The 19,433-nt window shown below is 42.2% G+C and overlaps 1 protein-coding gene across 1 annotated transcript in view; it reads right to left on the bottom strand.

Annotated features, from left to right (window-relative positions):
- The window catches only part of ELP2 (elongator acetyltransferase complex subunit 2), a 44,238-nt gene that overhangs the window by 18,281 nt on the left and 6,524 nt on the right, over positions 1 to 19,433 (bottom strand). The window contains 13 exon segments of the mRNA XM_081206254.1: positions 2,526 to 2,583; positions 2,710 to 2,808; positions 4,879 to 4,948; positions 5,400 to 5,588; positions 6,228 to 6,377; positions 8,035 to 8,166; positions 9,074 to 9,174; positions 10,151 to 10,246; positions 12,076 to 12,219; positions 13,578 to 13,644; positions 15,328 to 15,392; positions 17,126 to 17,203; positions 18,869 to 19,025. Coding sequence (XP_081062380.1) covers positions 2,526 to 2,583; positions 2,710 to 2,808; positions 4,879 to 4,948; positions 5,400 to 5,588; positions 6,228 to 6,377; positions 8,035 to 8,166; positions 9,074 to 9,174; positions 10,151 to 10,246; positions 12,076 to 12,219; positions 13,578 to 13,644; positions 15,328 to 15,392; positions 17,126 to 17,203; positions 18,869 to 19,025 — 1,406 coding nt within the window.

Here is a 19,433-nt window from a genome sequence, read left to right as displayed (position 1 = left end):
TATTCCTTTTTTTAACTGTAGAGCAGTTAAAAGTACTGCACTGGAAGCCTTTCCCCCTAAGGAACAAAAGACTCGACCTAACCCATCATGGGGACGCGGGTGGCGCTGTGGTCTAAACCACAGAGCCTAGGACTTGCCGATCAGAAGGTCAGCAGTTTGAATCCCCGCGATGGGGTGAGCTCTCGTTGCTTGGTCCCTGCTCCTGCCAACCTAGCAGTTCAAAGTGCAAGTAGATAAATAGGTACCGCTCCAGCAGGAAGGTAAACCGCATTTCCGTGCGCTGCTCTGGTTTCGCCAGATGCTGGCCACATGACCCGGAAAAACTGTCTGCGGACAAACGTTGGCTCCCTCGGCCAGTAAAGAGAGATGAGCGCTGCAACCCCAGAGTCGTCTGCGACTAGACCTAATGGTCAGGTGTCCCTTTACCCATCATAAGGCAGGGAAGATTTGGAGGGTGGGATGAATTCTCCTCCCCAGAAGAGGCAAAGCTTTCAAGACCCGGCACTTCATGTCCAGAGGGAGAATGTCATCCTGTCTAGAGAACATCCTCCAACATAACTGGGTTTTTGGCTTGGCCACTGAAGGCCATATGGTTGACTGAATGACTGACACCTCGTCACACCGTTCTAAGAAGCAGACTGAGCTACTACCTTCCCTCCACCAAAAACATGCAACAAGCTTCTTCCCCCTGCCCCTGCCCTTAACACTGAGCCAGAGGGAGAGTTTTATGAAACTCTAAAACCCATCCGTGTAAAGCTGGTCATACTGCAGATTTCTAATTGCTTTGTTTTTGCTGTTCACTTGTGGCTACAAAAACTACATCTGGCAGCTGGCAATACATGGCCTACAGGCTGCATTCTGCTTGGTGGGTCACAAGGCGTGCAGGCCTGTGGACAGGGCTCTGGCAAATGGTCTTGGCAAACCATGCAAGGATTTCCCCCCGGCCCTGAGAATATTTCCAGGCTTCCCTGCTCAGATTCAGCAGAAAGCCAAATTGCTTGGAATCACGGTACCTCTGCCACCTCCAGCCTGCCAAGAATGAGAGACTGTGAAAAACTGGCACACTTTGCAAAGAGAGCTGCCACAATTTAAAGCGCCTTTAAGGCAACTGCAGCGAGCAAAGAAAACAGAGGGGAAAACAGCCTCCCTGGGAATTGTTCCAGGACAGCAGACCTCGCTGAATCTAAAGGCAAAAATCTATCTCCTGACCTCTGCTCAAATGCACACATATTTGATGCAACTCAGCAACTCCTTCACTGAACACAGAGCTGCCTCTGGGTTACCCTCTAGCTCCTAAAAGCGCTTGTTTCAGGAGAGCAGCCACTCATTCGTCTATTGTTTGTTTCTCAGTTTCAGGAGGGAGCTATACTCAGGATCAATAAAGCAACTGCTCCATGTTTACCAAGTGATATAGTATAGCAGCTAAAAATGCCATTAGTAAGCCAGAAGGTCACAGGTTCAAGTCTTATCTCAGCCACTAACTCTTAGTAGTTAGGAACCTACACCCTTCGGGAAGCCACTCTCTCTCAGTCTCCGTTCCCATTGCCCAGATTATATTAATAACAGAAACATTTTATAAAAAATCACCACCACTACTACTACTAGGGATGTGGGTGGCCCTGTGGGTTAAACCACAGAGCCTAGGATTGCCAGTCAGAAGGTCAGCAGTTCGAATCCCCGCGACGGGGCGAGCTCCCATTGCTCGGTCCCTGCTCCTGCCAACCTAGCAGTTCGAAAGCACGTCAAAGTGCAAGCAGATAAATAGGTACCGCCCCGGCAGGAAGGTAAACAGTGTTTCCGTGCGCTGCTCTGGTTCGCCAGAAGCGGCTTAGCCATGCTGGCCACATGACCCGGAAGCTGTACGCCGGCTCCCTCAGCCAATAAAGCGAGATGAGCGCCGCAACCCCAGAGTCGGTCACTACTGGACCTAATGGTCAGGGGTCCCTTTACCTTACCTTTACTACTACTACTACTAAATAACAACAGCTGCTTATGGGGTTTTGAAAAGGTTGCGAAGAATTCAACTAAAACTTGCCAAAGCCTAGGCCAGTAGGTCTTCCAGAAGCATCATCCAGCCTTTTTTAAATTCAAATTGACTGTCAAGCAGCTAATTGATAGGGCAGAGTAATTCGCATACTGTAACTTGCCCCAAGCCTTTTGGATGGGATAGGACATAAAATCAAATACATACATAACATATACATTAGATGCTAAACGTTCTTACTAAGTATCTTCAAACCTGGCTAGAGACCCAGGTTCAATCCCCACCCATTCAAGGCTGTTGTGGGAACAAGATAAAAGATGATTTTGCATGCTATTCTGAGCTACCTCAATAAAGAATAGGATGCAAATGTGGTTTTTAATAAATGCCATTCATTCATTTGGCCCACATTTAGCCCAGAACAACTCCAAGTTTAATGAGGAAATGAGGACAACTCGTGGGAAGTTGACTTTAAACAAATGAGTTAAAACCTTTCCCCATATTTTTTCCGTTTATTTCTCATCTGATAAACAAAGCGACTTACAACTTTTGTGTTTCAGGCCATAACGTGTTCTGCAAGAGATGATCTTCTGTGGGAGGTTCTGGAAGATATTAATTGGTTTAGAACCAAGAGGTTTTTTTCCTCATACTGCACCCCTTCCCTTTCATCTGCTCTCTTAATTTACATAACAAAATTCCCAAACACAGCATTTTAACATGTTGCATACCTGTAAGACTACATGGCTGAAAGTAATTTTCATGATACTGACTGGAAGCGTTACTAAGTTTTTCTTCTTCTTCAGTTGTCTGGGCTGCAGTATCTTCAGCTGTAAAAGAGGCATATTTTAGAGTCCGAAAGTAGCATGCCAATCAAAGAATGGTTAACAAAATACTGAACAGAAAAGAACAATTCTGTTTTCATCTTAAATTATCTAAAAGAATATTTGGTCCATAATCCAATTATGTTAGAAAGTTTAGAAAAATTTTACAATGCAAGGTAAACTATTTGGGCCTCATGACACAACTCCTGGCAGGACCTAGAGAAAGCTGAAAGAAACTGGTATGGCGTTCTCCTGAGCTCACCCCATAACTCATCTTCTTGGTCAGCTTTCTACAGACTTTTCTGCCTTATACTTTTCCCAGCTGCAACTCAGCATTTGGCAAAGTAGGCCATCACCTACAGAATTTAGTCTCCAGATGCCATCAAATTTTTGGTTTTGCTTTTGTTAGATACCCCTGCCAATTTGAGCTCCCTCGACCGACTTCTGTAGGAAATGAAGTTTGCAATTTCATAACAATTGCACTAAATTTATTAATCAAGAAGATTTGTTCGAAAAAAGGGAAAGCTTAAAATATACACTCTATTGAATAAGTTTACCCAGCCATCAAGTATGGGTGTGAGCCATGAAGCGTGGCATTCAGAGACTTTAACCAGTGGAATCCGATTAAGTTTTTAGGGAAACGTATGTTACCAGATCTGAACAACACGGGAACATACAGCACCCAAGACTTCCAGTTACATCTCCTGCCATCTTGACACCAACAGCAGGGTGGGCTATGCACTGAAATAACGGCAGTAATTTAACTGCAGAAAATGAATTCTTGAAAGGACTTAGGGACAACAGCTCATGAATTCTGGTATGACACAGCAGACTATGCATAGGCTTTATCACAGTACAGTGGTACTTCGGGTTACATACGCTTCAGGTTACATACGCTTCAGGTTACAGACTCCGCTAACCCAGAAATAGTACCTCGGGTTAAGAACTTTGCTTCAGGATGAGAACAGAAATCATGCTCCAGTGGCATGGCAGCAGCAGGAGGCCCCATTAGCTAAAGTGGTGCTTCAGGTTAAGAACAGTTTCAGGTTAAGAATGGACCTCCGGAACGAATTAAGTACTTAACCCGAGGTACCACTGTACTGGGTAACTGACAAATGTCCTAACAGAAAGAAGTGATATACTGGAATAAGGACTGCAATCTAAAAACCCTATCCACCATGCTTGGGGGGGGGGGCGGTTTGTTGTACAAGATGAAGCAGAGGGCTCCCTCTGCCCAGCCCAAAACAGCTCCGCCAGTCTTTGTCACAAAATGACAGCCGTGTCACACCTCTGACACACCTCCCCGTTCATCTTACCAAACATACAGCCAGGAGGACTTCCGCCAGAGGTAGCCCATTGAAAGCCCCCCAAACAGGGCATTCAGGAGCAGGCAGAGGGGAGCCTAACCAGCCTAGGATCCAGAGCCAGCCCAACTAGTCACTTGACTCCAGGCTAACATAGAGTGGAGCAGTGTTCTGTCTGCTCACCCCATACACCCCCCAGCTTCTACCCCCGTTGGCATGAGTGGTGGGCTTGCAGAAGCAACAGTGGCTACGCCACTCTTGGACCACTGCTGCCTGGACGAAGGTTAGGACTGCTCTTCCAGTGTCATTTTGTTGACAAAATAGCTTCAATCATAATATCTCTTTAGAGACAAGAGCCAGCCAATTCCTGGTTTTTTAAAGCTACCTTACACCCTGTCAGAATATTTGTCCATCTAGCCCAATATTATCTTGTCCTCTGAGTGGCAGAAACTAGTCTCCAATGTCTTAAAACACTTTCCCACCAGCTACTATCTGATCCCAGAAAGGAAATGTTTCCAAATTCCTCCAAATGGCTAGGCTAGACTTAGCAACTTCCCAGAATTCAAACCAAGGCTAAATAAGGACCAGCCACCTAGTGCCTCCCCTCTCATCAATCTAAACAACACAAATCTTTTTAAAAACAACACACACAAACATTTTATTAGTCACATATGAGTATATATGTATATATATATATATATGTGTGTATATATACACACAGGTGTAGATAGATAATGATTTGCAAATCACACAGACAATGCACACCTCTTACCTTGAAAGACAGCCTTATTAGACAGCCCCAAGGCTGGCACAGTAGCTCCTTCTGGAAGATCAATCATTTGCTAAAGAGAAAAAAGAAAAAGTTATGTAGAAGTTAGCTGCATATTTGCTTTCCTTGGGTGGGTGGAGGAGTTACTCATATAAGCTTTGAAATTTCTTGATGGTCCTTCTTTAGTGTACTTTCAGCCTGACCTTTCATGACGTAAAAACTCAAGCTTGGTAATACATAATGCCCTATTCCAATTACTAGGAAAATACCAATCCAAAACTGTTAAAACTTAAAACTACATGCTTCAACTTTATAGGTAAGGTGAAAGTACCAACACAAATTTGGCTCCCCTGTGAGAAAACTACTGTAGTTCCAGGCCTCGTGTCTTTTAGTCTGGATTTCTCAAAGGAGGAACCGTAGTTCAGCTGTAAACAATTCACATAGTGAAGATCTCCGGTTAATGGATTTCCAGTAAGAGAGTTAGGAAGCTCACACACTTTAAAAGAAAGTAAATACACACTTACTCCACTATTTAGTTCCTCCAGAGATATACCAGAAATGCTGCTGAAGTTTTCCATAAAATTCCTGGGTGCAGTAAATACTCGAAGCACCTTCTCATCTGCTCCAGACACAAACTGAAATCGGCCGGTCATCGCTAAACACTGCATGTCATATCCATGGACCTGGGGTCTTGCTATTTCATGCCATGATGCCTAGTAAAGGGACCATTGACATGTAAGTATGTGCCAGTATTGTCAGCTATAGGAAAGAAGCACTGAAAAATTGAGAACATTTAGCCTCAGTCCATTCTAAGTAGTCAGTTTTGCTGAAAATGGACATTCAGCCCATTCCCCAGAAAAAGCATCCTTGCCCTCGACTTAGTCCTCACTGGAAATGCTAGGGATCTCTTTGCATTTATAAGCAATGGAGAAAAGATTGCTGTAATTTTTATCAAGGCTGCAGGGAAGCATCTCTGCCGAAAGTTGAACAGGTATCCCCAAGTTAAGTCTAACTCCCTCCACTTACTGGTTCTAAATTTCTCTTTAATATATTTTATTCCTCTAAAGGAAACAGAACAGAGCAAGGGAATGCTGCATAAACAATGACACAATTAGCAGGAAGTCTGCAAAAAGCAAGATATAATTTTTGAATTGCTCCTTTTAGTGCAAGAACTGGACATTTTTAGACATCCGCAATACTGTAATATCATAGTAGCAAACTAAAGATCAGTGTAAAGCGTAAATGGTTTTTGAGAAATTAGAGACCAGCCATTGTTCCAGTTTCACATTTTGTGACCTATTGACTTACAGATGATTTTGCAAGCTTGTAGAAAAGATTAAATAAATAAATACCTCTGTTTTGTTCTCCCTTTTCCACGGAGCAAAGATTCTTGTAGTTTGGTCAGAACCAACAGAGATGATGAATTCTCCTTCTGGATCCCACATCACATCTTGCACGGCATCGAAATGCCCTGAAATAACCACTTCCGGAGCCCATTCTCTCTATTAAACCAAGACCACTAATATTATATAAAATGTGAACGAGCTATCTGTTAAATATAGAGATATAATATAAATGAATATAAATGAAGCACCCAGCTAAAAAGAAAAGCCTTGGCACTCGGGGGCGGGGGGTGTCAGCAGATCTGCTAACGGCAGCTGATAGTCCGATGAAGGATGAGAGTAAAGTATTACAAGGTTGGGAACCACATTTCCTTGGAGACCAATAATGGACACAGCCAAATGTCTAACTAATCCAGAAGAAAAACTGCCCTGCCTCAATTTTCACAATGACCATCTCAAATTAGAATACCCAATGTTAGGTCTACTCAAAAGCAAACCCCACTAGGTTTTTGAGAAATGAGTATACAAAGGATTATTATATTTACAATAGACCAATATAGCTACTGTTCTGAGAAAGCAAGAAAAGGGCATTCCTTTTGAACTTTAGCAGGCTATTCACAAACACACAGCAGAAGTCTGAGCTGTAAAAAACAGTGGCGGGGGTGGGGAATAATAACACACACCTCATCAATTTATTTTTCTCCAATAAAATATTGCCCCTTCCAATTGTTCTGATGCTACATAGGGGGGGGGGGAGGGGGGGCTTTTAAAAGCCAGGAAAAATAAGGAGGAAACAAACAGGAACCTAGGAACTTAATGGGATTCAAGCCACATAAAATGAAGTCATGGACATATGCATGCCCGCTGGTTACAATGAAGGGCATCTTTGGCCGTGTTTTTATACATTTAAAAATGCTACGTATATTGAAGGCAAGGTGATCCTCTCTTTCAATAGCATTTTACCCGCCCCCCCTCATACCTACTAAGAGCTAGCATGGAAATGGCATGTGCATTTCGCAAGCAGAAGATCTCAGGTTCAGTCCAGTCATCTACAGTTACAGTGGTGCCCCACAAGACGAATGCCTCGCAAGACGGAAAGCCCGCTAGACGAAAGGGTTTTCCGTTTTTGAGCTGCTTCGCAAGACGAATTTCCCTATGGGCTTGCTTCGCAAGACGAAAACGTCTTGTGAGTGTTCCGATTTTTTTCGCTTCCCCCCCACTTTTTCTAAGCCGCTAAGCCGCTAATAGCCTTTTAGACGCTAAGCCGCTAAGCCTTTAATAGCCGCTAAACCGCTAAACCGCTAAGCCGCTAATAGGGTTGCTTAGCAAGACGAAAAAACCGCTAGACGAAGAGACTCACGGAACAGATTATTTTCGTCTTGCGAGGCACCACTGTAAAAGGCTGTGAAAGATTTGTCTGTCGCACAGATCTTGGAAAGATACTTCTGTGGGGTAGACCAGAGTGGGCCAGATGGACTGACCCAGCACAAAGCAATATATATATATATATATATATATATATATATATATATATATATATATATGAATGATATTGATATATGTTTATATATATATGATGTTTACTACCCACAGAGCCCAAAAGGCACACCCCAGTGATCCCATCAGATTTAATCTTGTTTGCTACTAATTGTGGTAGGAAAAAAAGAAAATTAAGAAGATCAATGCTTCAGCTTAAATGAGGTGTTCAGAATAGATATCCAATCTAGTGTATCTTTTGAGCACAAAGCCATGGCTTGCTATACAACAACAGTCCGTGAACATTTTCCTCTCTAGCAACATAAATAAATTCTCTTGCCTTGTTTGCTGAAGTCTGTTTCCAAAGATGCAGCGCTCCGTGGAAAGCATGAGCAAGAATCATTGAGCCATCTGGGCTGAAGTGACAGTCAAAAAACCCCAGAGTATTTCCGCCCACTTCTCCTACTCGGACCTTTTTTGAAAAATTGAACACAAAATACATGAGCCAGCCACCAGTCAATCTGCTCATTGATGGCTAAAGACTTAATCCTAAACAAAATAACAAAATTTCATCTACAGTTTAGAATTACACCCAAAAGAGAAGCTAAAAGAATGCAGTTACAGCAGCATTAATGTGCTATTGATCTTACAAAATTAAGAAGCCATTAGTTCAGGGTCTAGGCACACACCTGTTATATGTACAAACAACACAGAAAAATAGATTCAACCCCCCCCCCCATATTTATCACCAATATATCCTAATTTTAAAAATGGTTTGATATGTTTATTTGCCAAGTTCACAAGCAGTCTGCAATAAAAATAAAACATTCCAAGGTGAAATGATGATTATTGGCTTAGCTGGCTTAAATTCTTTTTTTTAGACAAATTCATAAAAATCAGAATTTATTATCCGTAACAGCTAAATTGAACCTCCATGTACTGGTGCAGGGTACTAGATGCTGGGAACATCTGGTTGTGCCATCAGAGATGCCAAAGGTTTATTAAAAAGAAAAACACCAAGTTTCCAGCATAAGGCAAGTACTTAAGTTTTAGTTCAAATCCATGTGTAGGCAGACAGGCTGGACGGGTTTGAAATGTGTGTGGCCTCTTTGCTGCAAGCACAATCTCCTCCTTTCCCTCATATGCACACAGAAGTCTTTACTGCTTTTAAGAATCAGTTTTTGTGGTTCTAAATACAGCAGAATGTTGCTTGTTTGCTCTTCCACTGAAGGAACAGCCTGCTACAATTACAATACTTTCCACCTGAATTCTTTTTAGGCTTGGATATGACCTCATATTCCCTTTACTTAATTTCTAAAGCCGCGGGGGGGGGGGTGGGCAGGGAAAGCAAGAGAGGAAAACGTATAAAACATGCCTACCTGTTCCAACCACACCCCAGATTCATCATCTGGAGCCCAGAGGATCACAGTTTTGTCCATTGAAGCAGACAACAACCTCATTGGCTGTTCCATCCTGCCATCTACAGTGCAAGGAGAAAATTTACCTTTGCGGAAGATGCTAGCATGCTTTTTTGCGTCTCACATATTGTATTCGGGATAGCAAAGGTAAGATAATTCTACAAAGGCATGCTGCAGAACAAACTGTGTTGGGCTGAAGAGGAGAGAAATGTGTAGTTGCAATTTACAGTATTCCAAAAAGGGTGCAGAGACAAAAGTCTTGTATGTTGGATACTAGGTGCCGTAGTAATTGTCTACCGCCCCTGCTTTAAAAGGGAATGTTTGCAGATGGTTCTGGGTCCATACATTTCAAACTGCACAAATTCAGTTCCAATCACAAGAGAAAACATTACACCCAGAAGTGCCAAGTGTAGTCACTATTTGGAAATGGAGCACTTTGTGAATCATTGGTCGTTAACTGGCGACTCGTGACACATTAAGTGGTAAATCATAGGTTGAGATGAAACTTAAGGCAGGCCGCACTGGCAAAGCAATGGCGATTTTCCAAAAGAATCAGTATTTGTGATTCCAAATGTCACTGAATGTTGCTATTTTCAATAGAAGAAAAGGGAGAGAGAGAAAGACAAATCTGGATGCATATTTTAAAAGGCAAAGAAAAAAGGAGCCCCCTTGTCAGTGTTAGTGGCTCCTTGGTCTGAAAAGGCTGGTGGTCACTGTAATCATTGCAATAATTCAGCAACTGGCAATGTTAGGGCTGGAGCAACCCTAAGGACAGACAATGCAGAATAACCAAAATCCATACCCACACAGAATCAGGACTATAGGAAAAAGTTAATGAGCTACAGGTAGAATCAATATCATTTCCTGCAATTCCCAGCCTCTACTCCACATCACTAGCTGCCACACTGGAATGGGGAAATGCACAACACACAGGTAAGGTATGGGAGAAGTCATTATGGGTGTTCCATTACCCACAGCAATCCAATGTTCTTCGCTATGCCTAGCTGTCCCCCAATTTGCGGCTCACGTACTTCTTACCTTTGGGAAAGGAAGGCTGCCAATGAACAGCAAATACCCAGTTTTCATGTCCAGCTAACACAGAGTCCAGCGTAACAGCAAAAGATGCATCTGAACCTACCACAGAGCAAAAAAGATAATAAAAATCTTCAAAGCTTATATCTATAAAAGAACCAAGGAAATACCCCCACATTTCCGTTCCTGTCATTGATGTGAGGCTTGCATACAGCAGGGGAGGTTCTTCTCAAACCTTACCTTATTTGTCTCTTTTAGCTGCTTTGCAATGGTTGCGGCTGTTTCAAACAGAATGTTACTTTGTGTGCATTTCGTGTGTGTGTGTGTTTAGAAGTATAGCAAACAAACTACAGTTTTGCATGGAAAAGCAAGGACAGTATGGAGTTATGCTATAGGGACACGGGTGGCGCTGTGGATTAAACCACAGAGCCTAGTACTTGCCGATCAGAAGGTCGGCGGTTCGAATCCCCGCAACGGGGTGAGCTCCCGTTGCTTGGTCCCTGCTCCTGCCCACCTAGCAGTTCGAAAGCACGTCAAAGTGCAAGTAGATAAATAGGTACCGCTCTGTGGGTAGTAAACATCCCTGACAGGTTGGTACAGCATCACATCTAAAAATCCTGGGTTCTGAATTCAGGTACGCCTCTCAAATATACACAAAACATAGCATCCTATTGATAATGGAGATATGTGCAAACAAACTCGTTTCCATTCACAAATATGTCTCACTAGACTGAGCTGATGCAATATATTTTTCTGTGCAATTTCTGTACTCTGCTGCTGACTTGGCTATGCAGTAGGAAAGGTTAAATCCCTGCCCAGGAATAGGAACGGATGATGTAACAGGAGTGGGCTGAAGTTTATGAGGTTAGCTGAAACAAAGCACGCAGAAACACCACATCTCTCTTGGCCCTTTTGCTAGTATAGTCATACAGCATGAGTTCAGTGAATTATTCTCAGGAAAGGAGAATCTGAAACTCAAGAATGGCAAACCAGGACTTATGTTCACATGTGGTGGAGGTGTAAATATGTGAAAGAAATTTGGCAAAGGGTGTTTAAGGAGATAACAGAAATCGATGGGTTAAAGCTGACCAAAAGTCCAGAGGTAGCATTATTATCAATTTACGAGGGGGTGGAAGGTTCACAGGCTATGAAGGACTTGCTCAGAGATTTGTTGACAGCTGCACGACTTATTATAGCTAGGAAGTGGATGTATACAGAGTTTATTTAAAAGAACATTGCAAAAATATAAATCTGTTGGCAGGTCTGGATTGACTTTCTGCATGTAATAGAATAATCTTACAAAACTAATGCAACTGAAACAACCTAGAGGAGACAAAGTTTAGTGCGCAGATAAAAAATGTAATCTGGGAACCAAAATGGGGAGACCGGAGGTCATGTTGAATCCAACTAAAATTGTTACATACAACAAGCACCAACTATGGAATGAATGTGGGTTTATTTTTCTTTTTGTTTTCTGTTGAATACTTATGTTACACAGTTTTTAAAACCAATAAAGTATATATTTTTAAAAAAGGAAGTGGAAGGAGCAAGATGAATATAAAGAGGTGTGGGATATAGCTATTAATGATAAATTAATATGTGCTATTAAGGTAAGACGGGGAATATGCAGGAGAAATGATTTTGAGGAGATATGGAAGGTATTTGTAGAATTTGCACTGTTAAAATGGAAAGGGGTCAAACTATCGCAAGAGGTGTTGAAATTTTGGGAGATTGGATATTGACAATGGAATGGTCTTGTGGGTGGGGTGCACATTTTTATTCTTATTTATTATTATTTTGTCAAAATAAAACATAAAATAAAAATAAAAAGAATGGCAAACCTCAGGTTCAACACTTTCATTTAACCCTACTGACAACAATTGCATATTGCCTCAGAAAAAGCAACAGCTATTCATAAAGTAGAGACTCACCATTGTCATTTTTCACGGTGAAAATGTTCTCCTTCAGCCTTATGGTTTCCTCATCTTGGGCTTCCACAAGCAATGAAGTTGCATGCATCTTCCAGATCCTTATCAGACAATCCTGGGAACAGCTTGCCAAGAAGAGATCTCCATCTTTTGCAAAATTAAATAAATGAAAAGCAGGAAGATTTTAAAGATGGGAAGTTCATTGCCCAGGGAAATCAGTATTGCCATGAGCAGGTTGCTAACGAATACCAAAGTAAATACTTTTCTGTAGCGCATGTCAGCACCATTCAGTGTGGAGAAGGATGAACATCACACTGTCATATTAGCTACAATACTGAAGAAATGCCTCACATAATCTAAGGAAAGCTCTGTAGGTTGGAATACCTACCTGAATATAGGATGGAATAGTTTGGCAAAATCATCTGTTTGTGGAAAGATAGTGCTACGTGGTTTCTCGGGGCGGGGGGGCGAGATTCAGTATCTTCTAAGATTCTCTATTTCTAACATGTGCTACACAGAGCAAGGCTGTAAGTTATGGGCAAGGTTACATATATGCTGAGATTCCACGGAGGAGCAGAAAAACCGAAGAGTGTAGAAGTGGGCATAGAATCCAGTTTCCCTAGAACAGAGGTCAGCAAAGTTTTCCACTGGCGGGCCGGATCGCCCGAGCGTGGGAGCATGCGTACAAGCCCGCCGCTCTTTCCCCGCTGGCTTTCAGAGCCATGGCGGGGGGGGGCGGGGGGGCATCTGTGGCTTCCTATTGGCTGCAGGAAATTCCTGCAGCCAATAGGAAGCCGTGGCTGCATCCCGGAAGTCAGTCCCCATGCGGAGAAACCAGCGCAGCACGCCGGTTTAGCTCCTCATGGGGACTGACCGAGCGGGCGGTTTAACGACCCCCTTAGGCCATATCTGGTCCATGGGCCATAGTTTGCTGACCCCTGCCCTAGAACCTCAATTACCATTTTTAAGATGCAAGTGTTGAGGCCTTGATCCTTCTAGGCCAAGCACCTGCATTGGAAGACACAATTGTCCCTCTTTGTTTCAACAAAGGCTGAACTCTAGGAAGCAGGCTACTCCAGACTGAAAGGACCATTCCCTTACTTCATTATCCAAAATGGAATACTTGCCTATTACATTAGAATCATAGAATCATAGAGTTGGAAGAGACCACAAGGGCCATCGAATCCAACCCCCTGCCAAGCAGGATCCTCTGAAATTATCTTTCCCTATTAGCAACATCACCTTCAAAATGTGGAGAAGAAAATTCATGCCAGCAGAATTATAAAAATAAACATCTAAGTATAGTGTTAAAAATTACAGCACTCTCATTATCAAGTTCTGCCATCTTACTTGTTTCTGCACGCTGTCCCGCTGGGTCTCAAATACTATGTTTGCATATATGAAAGGGGGATTAAAACCATCTCAGATGCTTGGCTTTTCCTAGTAATCTTGCTCTATATGGCACATTAGATTATTAAAAATGCCTTGCTGCATGCCCTACCTACCGCAAACTGCCCATTCAATCCCTCTTATCCAGTCTTCATGGCCATGAAGCAGCAAAGTCTTCTGAAACTGAAACAAACCAGTATCCTTATGTAGCACAAATATCTGTATTTTGATGCTCCGCATTACAGCCTGGGGGTTCTCCTGGATTCAGCTTTGTTGCTATGAGCTCAAACAGCACAGGGTGCCTTTTGGCAGCCTCAGCTGGTTTACCGGCGAGGTCAGAGTCAGCCATGCCCTGGTAACCTCTCTCGAATGGATTACTGTAATGCATTATACATCGGGCTTAATTTGAAGATTATTCAGAAGCTTCAGCTGGTACAGAATGTAGCAGCCCAGATCCTGACAGGCAGAGCTTATTTGAGATAGCTCCAATGGCAGCCTCTCCAATCCAAATTTGATTCAAAGTGATCTGGAGACCCGAAGGAGTACCTTCTCAGATAGTTAGCTGAGGGTTTTCTCTCTGTTCCTCTTCATTTAAGATGAAGCAGGAGACAAACACAATGAGGAGCATTTTGAGCTTGTAGGATGCCTTTCCCCAGCAAGGTTGCATTCTTTCAGGTGCCAGGCAAACCCGCAGGCTTTTAAAGCTTGCTGTCTTATACTCATTTACCTGAAAAATAAACTTTATTGAGAAGGGACGTGGGTGGCTCTGTGGTCTAAACCACTGAGCCTAGGGCTTGCCAATCAGAAGGTCGGCAGTTCGAATCCCTGCGACGGGGTGAGCTCCCATTGTTCGGTCCCAGCTCTTGCCCACCTAGCAGTTTGAAAGCACGTCAAAGTGCAAATAGATAAATAGGTACTGCTCTGGCGGGATGGCAAACGGCATTACCGTGCACTGCTCTGGTTCCGCCAGAAGCAGCTTAGTCATGCTGGCCACATGACCCAGAAGCTGTCTGCGGACAAACACCGGCTCCCTCGGCCTATAGAGCGAGATGAGCGCCGCAACCCCAGAGTAGTTTGCGACTAGACCCAACGGTCAGGGGTACCTTTACCTTTAAACTTTATTGAACACATTGGAACTTACTTCTGAGTAAATGTGTATAGGGTTGCACTGTTTGGCATTTAAAAGTATATTTTTGAAGGCATTTTGATATTTTTAATTCTGTAAACCACACTGAAGCCAAATTCAATGAAGGGTGGTGTATAACTAATTGGAATAAATAGGCACATCGGTCACCATGAATTGGCAGGCATGCTGAACAATTCCACACACACAACCTGTCTATGATGAATGCTAGCACAGATGTCAATTATAGAATCATAGAATCATAGAGTTGGAAGAGACCACAAGGGCCATCGAGTCCAACCCCCTGCCAAGCAGGAAACACCATCAGAGCACTCCTGACATATGGTTGTCAAGCCTCTGCTTAAAGACCTCCAAAGAAGGAGACTCCACCACACTCCTTGGCAGCAAATTCCACTGTCGAACAGCTCTTACTGTCAGGAAGTTCTTCCTAATGTTTAGGTGGAATTAACATCAAATGTGAACTGGAAGGAACACCACTAAACCCAAAACACATTATTTGTCTAAGCTCAAAATCCTCCGAATAGAATGGAATATAAACAAATTAAAAGTCATTTTGAAAATTCAATATAAAGGCACACCACAGCAATATTTGTAAACACTTCTCCCATGTATTCAACTTCATTTTTCCTGCCTTCATTTTCTCCCCATACAATCACAGTCACAACAAAACACCTCCAAAATTTCATACTATTCATGGGATAGGAGACAGAAGTAATAGTTACCTGTCCATCCTGCTGCACATATAAATGAATTTTGCAGTCATCCCCACCGCAAGCCAGTACCGGTACTGAAATGGCAAAGCAGTCAATGGAAATTTGCTGTTTCATTATTATTTTTTTAAAGAGAAAAATAAAATGGACACAAGGGAGTACACCACATTTACTAAAGAAGGAAGAGAGAGAGAGAAAGAGAAGGAAGGAGGGAGAGAAGGAGCCTAAGGCTGCAATCCCATGCCAAAGTACCAGGAAGCCAGCACACCTTGAATGCTCTGGGACTTACTTCTAAGGGTGTGTTACACAGTTCCAGGACTATAAAAAAACTCATAATCTGTAGAATATCCAGTGCTGCAGTAATTATAATTTCAAAAATTTCAAAAATAAGGAATTATGCTGCTTTCCACTCTGCTAAAAGTCAAATTACAAAATTTTCTGCCTTCCTGTACTATGCTCCTGCACTAATGTATCTATTTACACTAGGGCAAAGAATGGCTTTTTGGATCTCCATAAACAGCACCGTGAAACACATGCTGAGCCTGGGAGGAAGATAATATATCAGGATTGTCTATGCATCATTCCAGTGTTTTGGAAATCCAACTCCTATGAACAGAATCACTGTTTTATATGCATGCAACCCACATAATCCCAGTACTAAAAGGTACTTTAACACAACAGGTGAATGGCAACTCCTAATTGATCCTGACACAACACCAATAACTTCCCAACATATTCACTTCCACTTTAGCAATTACCTGCTCATCTGCAAAGAGTTAATTTCATAGGTATTTTCTCAAAAAGGATAATGTATAGATATTGACTTATAAATACAATAGAACTTAGAAGCAGACATTCGCTACTAAAGACTTGGGTCAAAGGGAACCTTAAAATGCATCATTCTGACAAGTCTGATAATCCCAAAAGTCAGTATTGATTTTGGCATCAGGCATGGTGGATACAATCACAAGCATCCAGCTGAGCTGAATTTATTTGAATGGGCTCTATCCCAGACCCTGCACCACAATCCATTTGCAGCAAACATGGGGATACTTGGTTGCAACCATAAAGGAGGTACCATTTTCCAATAAAACACACAACATCTGGAGCAGATATCCCTCCTCTCAGTTCCATCCTTCCACCCAGGTAAGGTAAGGGAGGGGTGTGAACAAACCTAAAACTCCTGCATCGCTGAGAGGCCATCATTTAAAGACACACCAAGCAATAAATTGTTTTGTTACCATAACACCATTAATGTGCATGGTGCTTTAACAGAGTAATAGCCAAAAAGGCAGGGGCCTGTCCCAACCTAACATTCAACACATGGGAGACAACAGAGAGAAGGAGGAAGGTGAAAACAAACAGAGGGAGAATATTCAGCGTTTAGGGATAGAATCACAGCTCAGATGACCGACTATGCAATTTTTGCTTGCATTTATTCTCAAAACACTGAATGGAAAACTGAAAGTGGAAAAGTAACATTCACTCTCTCCTTTGATACATTTACCTATAAATGTGGTGCACACAAGAAAAAAAAATTCCTCTAAACATATTGAGCAACATGGCAAAGAAAGCAGTACTGAAATCAAATTAGTGTCAAGTCACACTGGTGTGGGTGGGTGGGAAAATGGGCACTCACAGGAGCAGATATTAGGAGCCCAGTACTGCACTTTTGAAATATACTTTAAAACAAAATGTTTGAGTCAGTATTTGAAATTTGCTGCCATCCATCAACTACATCGACTAAAATGCTTAAGACACCAGTTAAGCATCCCTTTAAATGATTAAACAGTTTCACAGACACACTTACTGTTTCTGTCTGGCAAGAAGGACAAAGAAACATCCATAACAAATCCATTTCCAAATAGCAGTGTCTGAAGACATTTAACTGAGAGGGAGAGAGAGAGAATAGTTTTGCACACCAGCAGTCAACATGACAGACAGCCAATGTAGAACCAAAGAGATAAGCTGCTAATTACAGCTACAAAGAATTAAAACTCACCCAAGATTAACCTAAAGGATTATACATCATAAAAAAATGCAACAGAGAAACTGACTCAGGTATAGAAAAACTGATAAGGAAAGGTTACAGTAGATCAGAATGAAAGAACTCACACTGACCTTGACACATTGAGAGGTGGTTCCTAATCTCAGTGGGACAAAATTCCTCTACTTCTCTTATTATAGGAAACAATTTTAAGGGCTCATGCACTGTGGCATGTAGCAAGGCAAGTGACGTAAAGGTTCAGCATAACACAACATAGCTATCGCCTTTGCCCTTTCTTTGTCAAGATGTATAGCTTGTGGGAATCCCTTGCAGATGACTACAGTGCCTGGAGACAGACAGTCAGGTCATGGACCCACAGCAGTGACTAGAGGAGGAATGACTGCTAGGAGGAGCACAGAGGGAAGAAATGCCATGGTGTATCTGGAGCAGCACAACTGGGCACCTTCATCTGCCCCAGCTGCAACAAAACATGTCTCTCCCATACCTGCCTTTACAGCGACAGCAGGCACTGTAACTTTCCAATCGTTTGACTTCGCTCCCAAAGGCACACTCTTCCATTGTCACCCAGGACAGATGAATGTCGGTAACATCAGATATCAAAAGTATTTAAGGTCTGAGCCTTATTCAGGTGTTCAATATTGAATGTCCTGAATGCTTGAAGGGGCTCTCTAGAACAGTGTTCCCCAACCTTGGGCCTCCAGCTGTTTTTGGACTACAATTCCCATCATCCTTGACCACTGGTCTTGCTAGCGAGGGATGATGGGAGTTGTAGTCCAAAAACAGCTGGAGGCCCAAGGTTGGGGAACACTGCTCTAGAATATACAAGCTAGCCTCTCTCCTAGATGCTGATGCACATACCAGCCATGACTCCTAACTTGACCTGCCTGAAGTGGGGCATTCATGTATGGAGGAACACACACACAAATAGGGCTCCAGGAGGGATCTGGAGTTTTTTTTGTTCAGGCCATGGGTCCAGGATTCCATTTCAATATCAGCTACCCAGATGCCTTGGAAGCTCACAGGTACAGCACGAAAGTAATTGCCATCCCCTATGGCTTATCCTCAATCTCTAGCACTTAAAGGTATATTGTTTCTATTAGCTATCATGCCTAATAATCATTAACAGACCTATTCCCCCAGGAATTTGCACAACATTAATTTGTTCTCCAAGTTGATGAAAGTATGACTATGATTTGTGTTTGTTCAGCATGCCTAATTATAATTGAGAACTTCTGTTCTAACATATCCTGAATACTTTCCTAACTTTGACTAGCCACTGGACTGCCACCTTTCTGCTATTTTAAGTGTTTTTATATCACTCTTCAGTTATATTCATAGCTAGCTTTACAAAAAGAAAACAGACACACCAAAAACTGTTTTTTAAAAATGTATTTTTGCTAGGTAGACAACTGGTGGCTATTCGAAACCAGTGTATTCCAAATGGAAGAAATCCAGATTCTCCTAAAGATATGGATACTTATCACTAAACTTTGCTACATGAATGTGACTTCTTGAAAGAATCTGTTTACAAAGCACAATAGTTACCTTCTGTTCCTTGTTTGGACCAGATTCTCACAGTAGAGTCAGAAGCCGCAGAAGCTAAAAGTATATTTAAATCTCCTGTAGACTCATTCCTCATGTATACAGTATCCAAAGAGCAAACTGCTTCAGAGTGGCCTTCAAGACGAGTGCAGTTCACAAGCTAAACAGAACATTATAAGATTACACAAAGGAAGGACAAGAACCTTGAAGTCCAAATCAAGCTGCCATGCAAAGTGTGCAGTTTTCAGAACTGTCCAACTACGGAAGTGCTAAAAACTGTAACGGAAGTGAAATACAAAAGCTTTAGTTGAGAACATTGGTAAGCAAATTACATTGCTCTCATTTTTGTCCAGGGCATTAGAAAATATGCACTTTATACAACATTCTATTTGTAATAGAATAGAATAGAATAGAATAGAATAGAATAGAATAGAATAGATTCTTTATTGTCATTACACAAGTGCAACATTGTACAAAGTGCAACGAAATTGGATGCCATCCCTTAAAACATCAAAAGCAAAACAACAACAACCAAACAAACCACATTCCAGCCACACCCACACCACAC

Source organism: Podarcis bocagei (genome assembly GCF_964188305.1).
Source record: "Podarcis bocagei genome assembly, chromosome: 8".
In the NCBI taxonomy this organism is placed as follows: Eukaryota; Metazoa; Chordata; class Lepidosauria; order Squamata; family Lacertidae; genus Podarcis; species Podarcis bocagei.
Note: the sequence above shows the minus strand (reverse complement) of the source record. Positions and strands in the feature narration are given on the sequence as shown.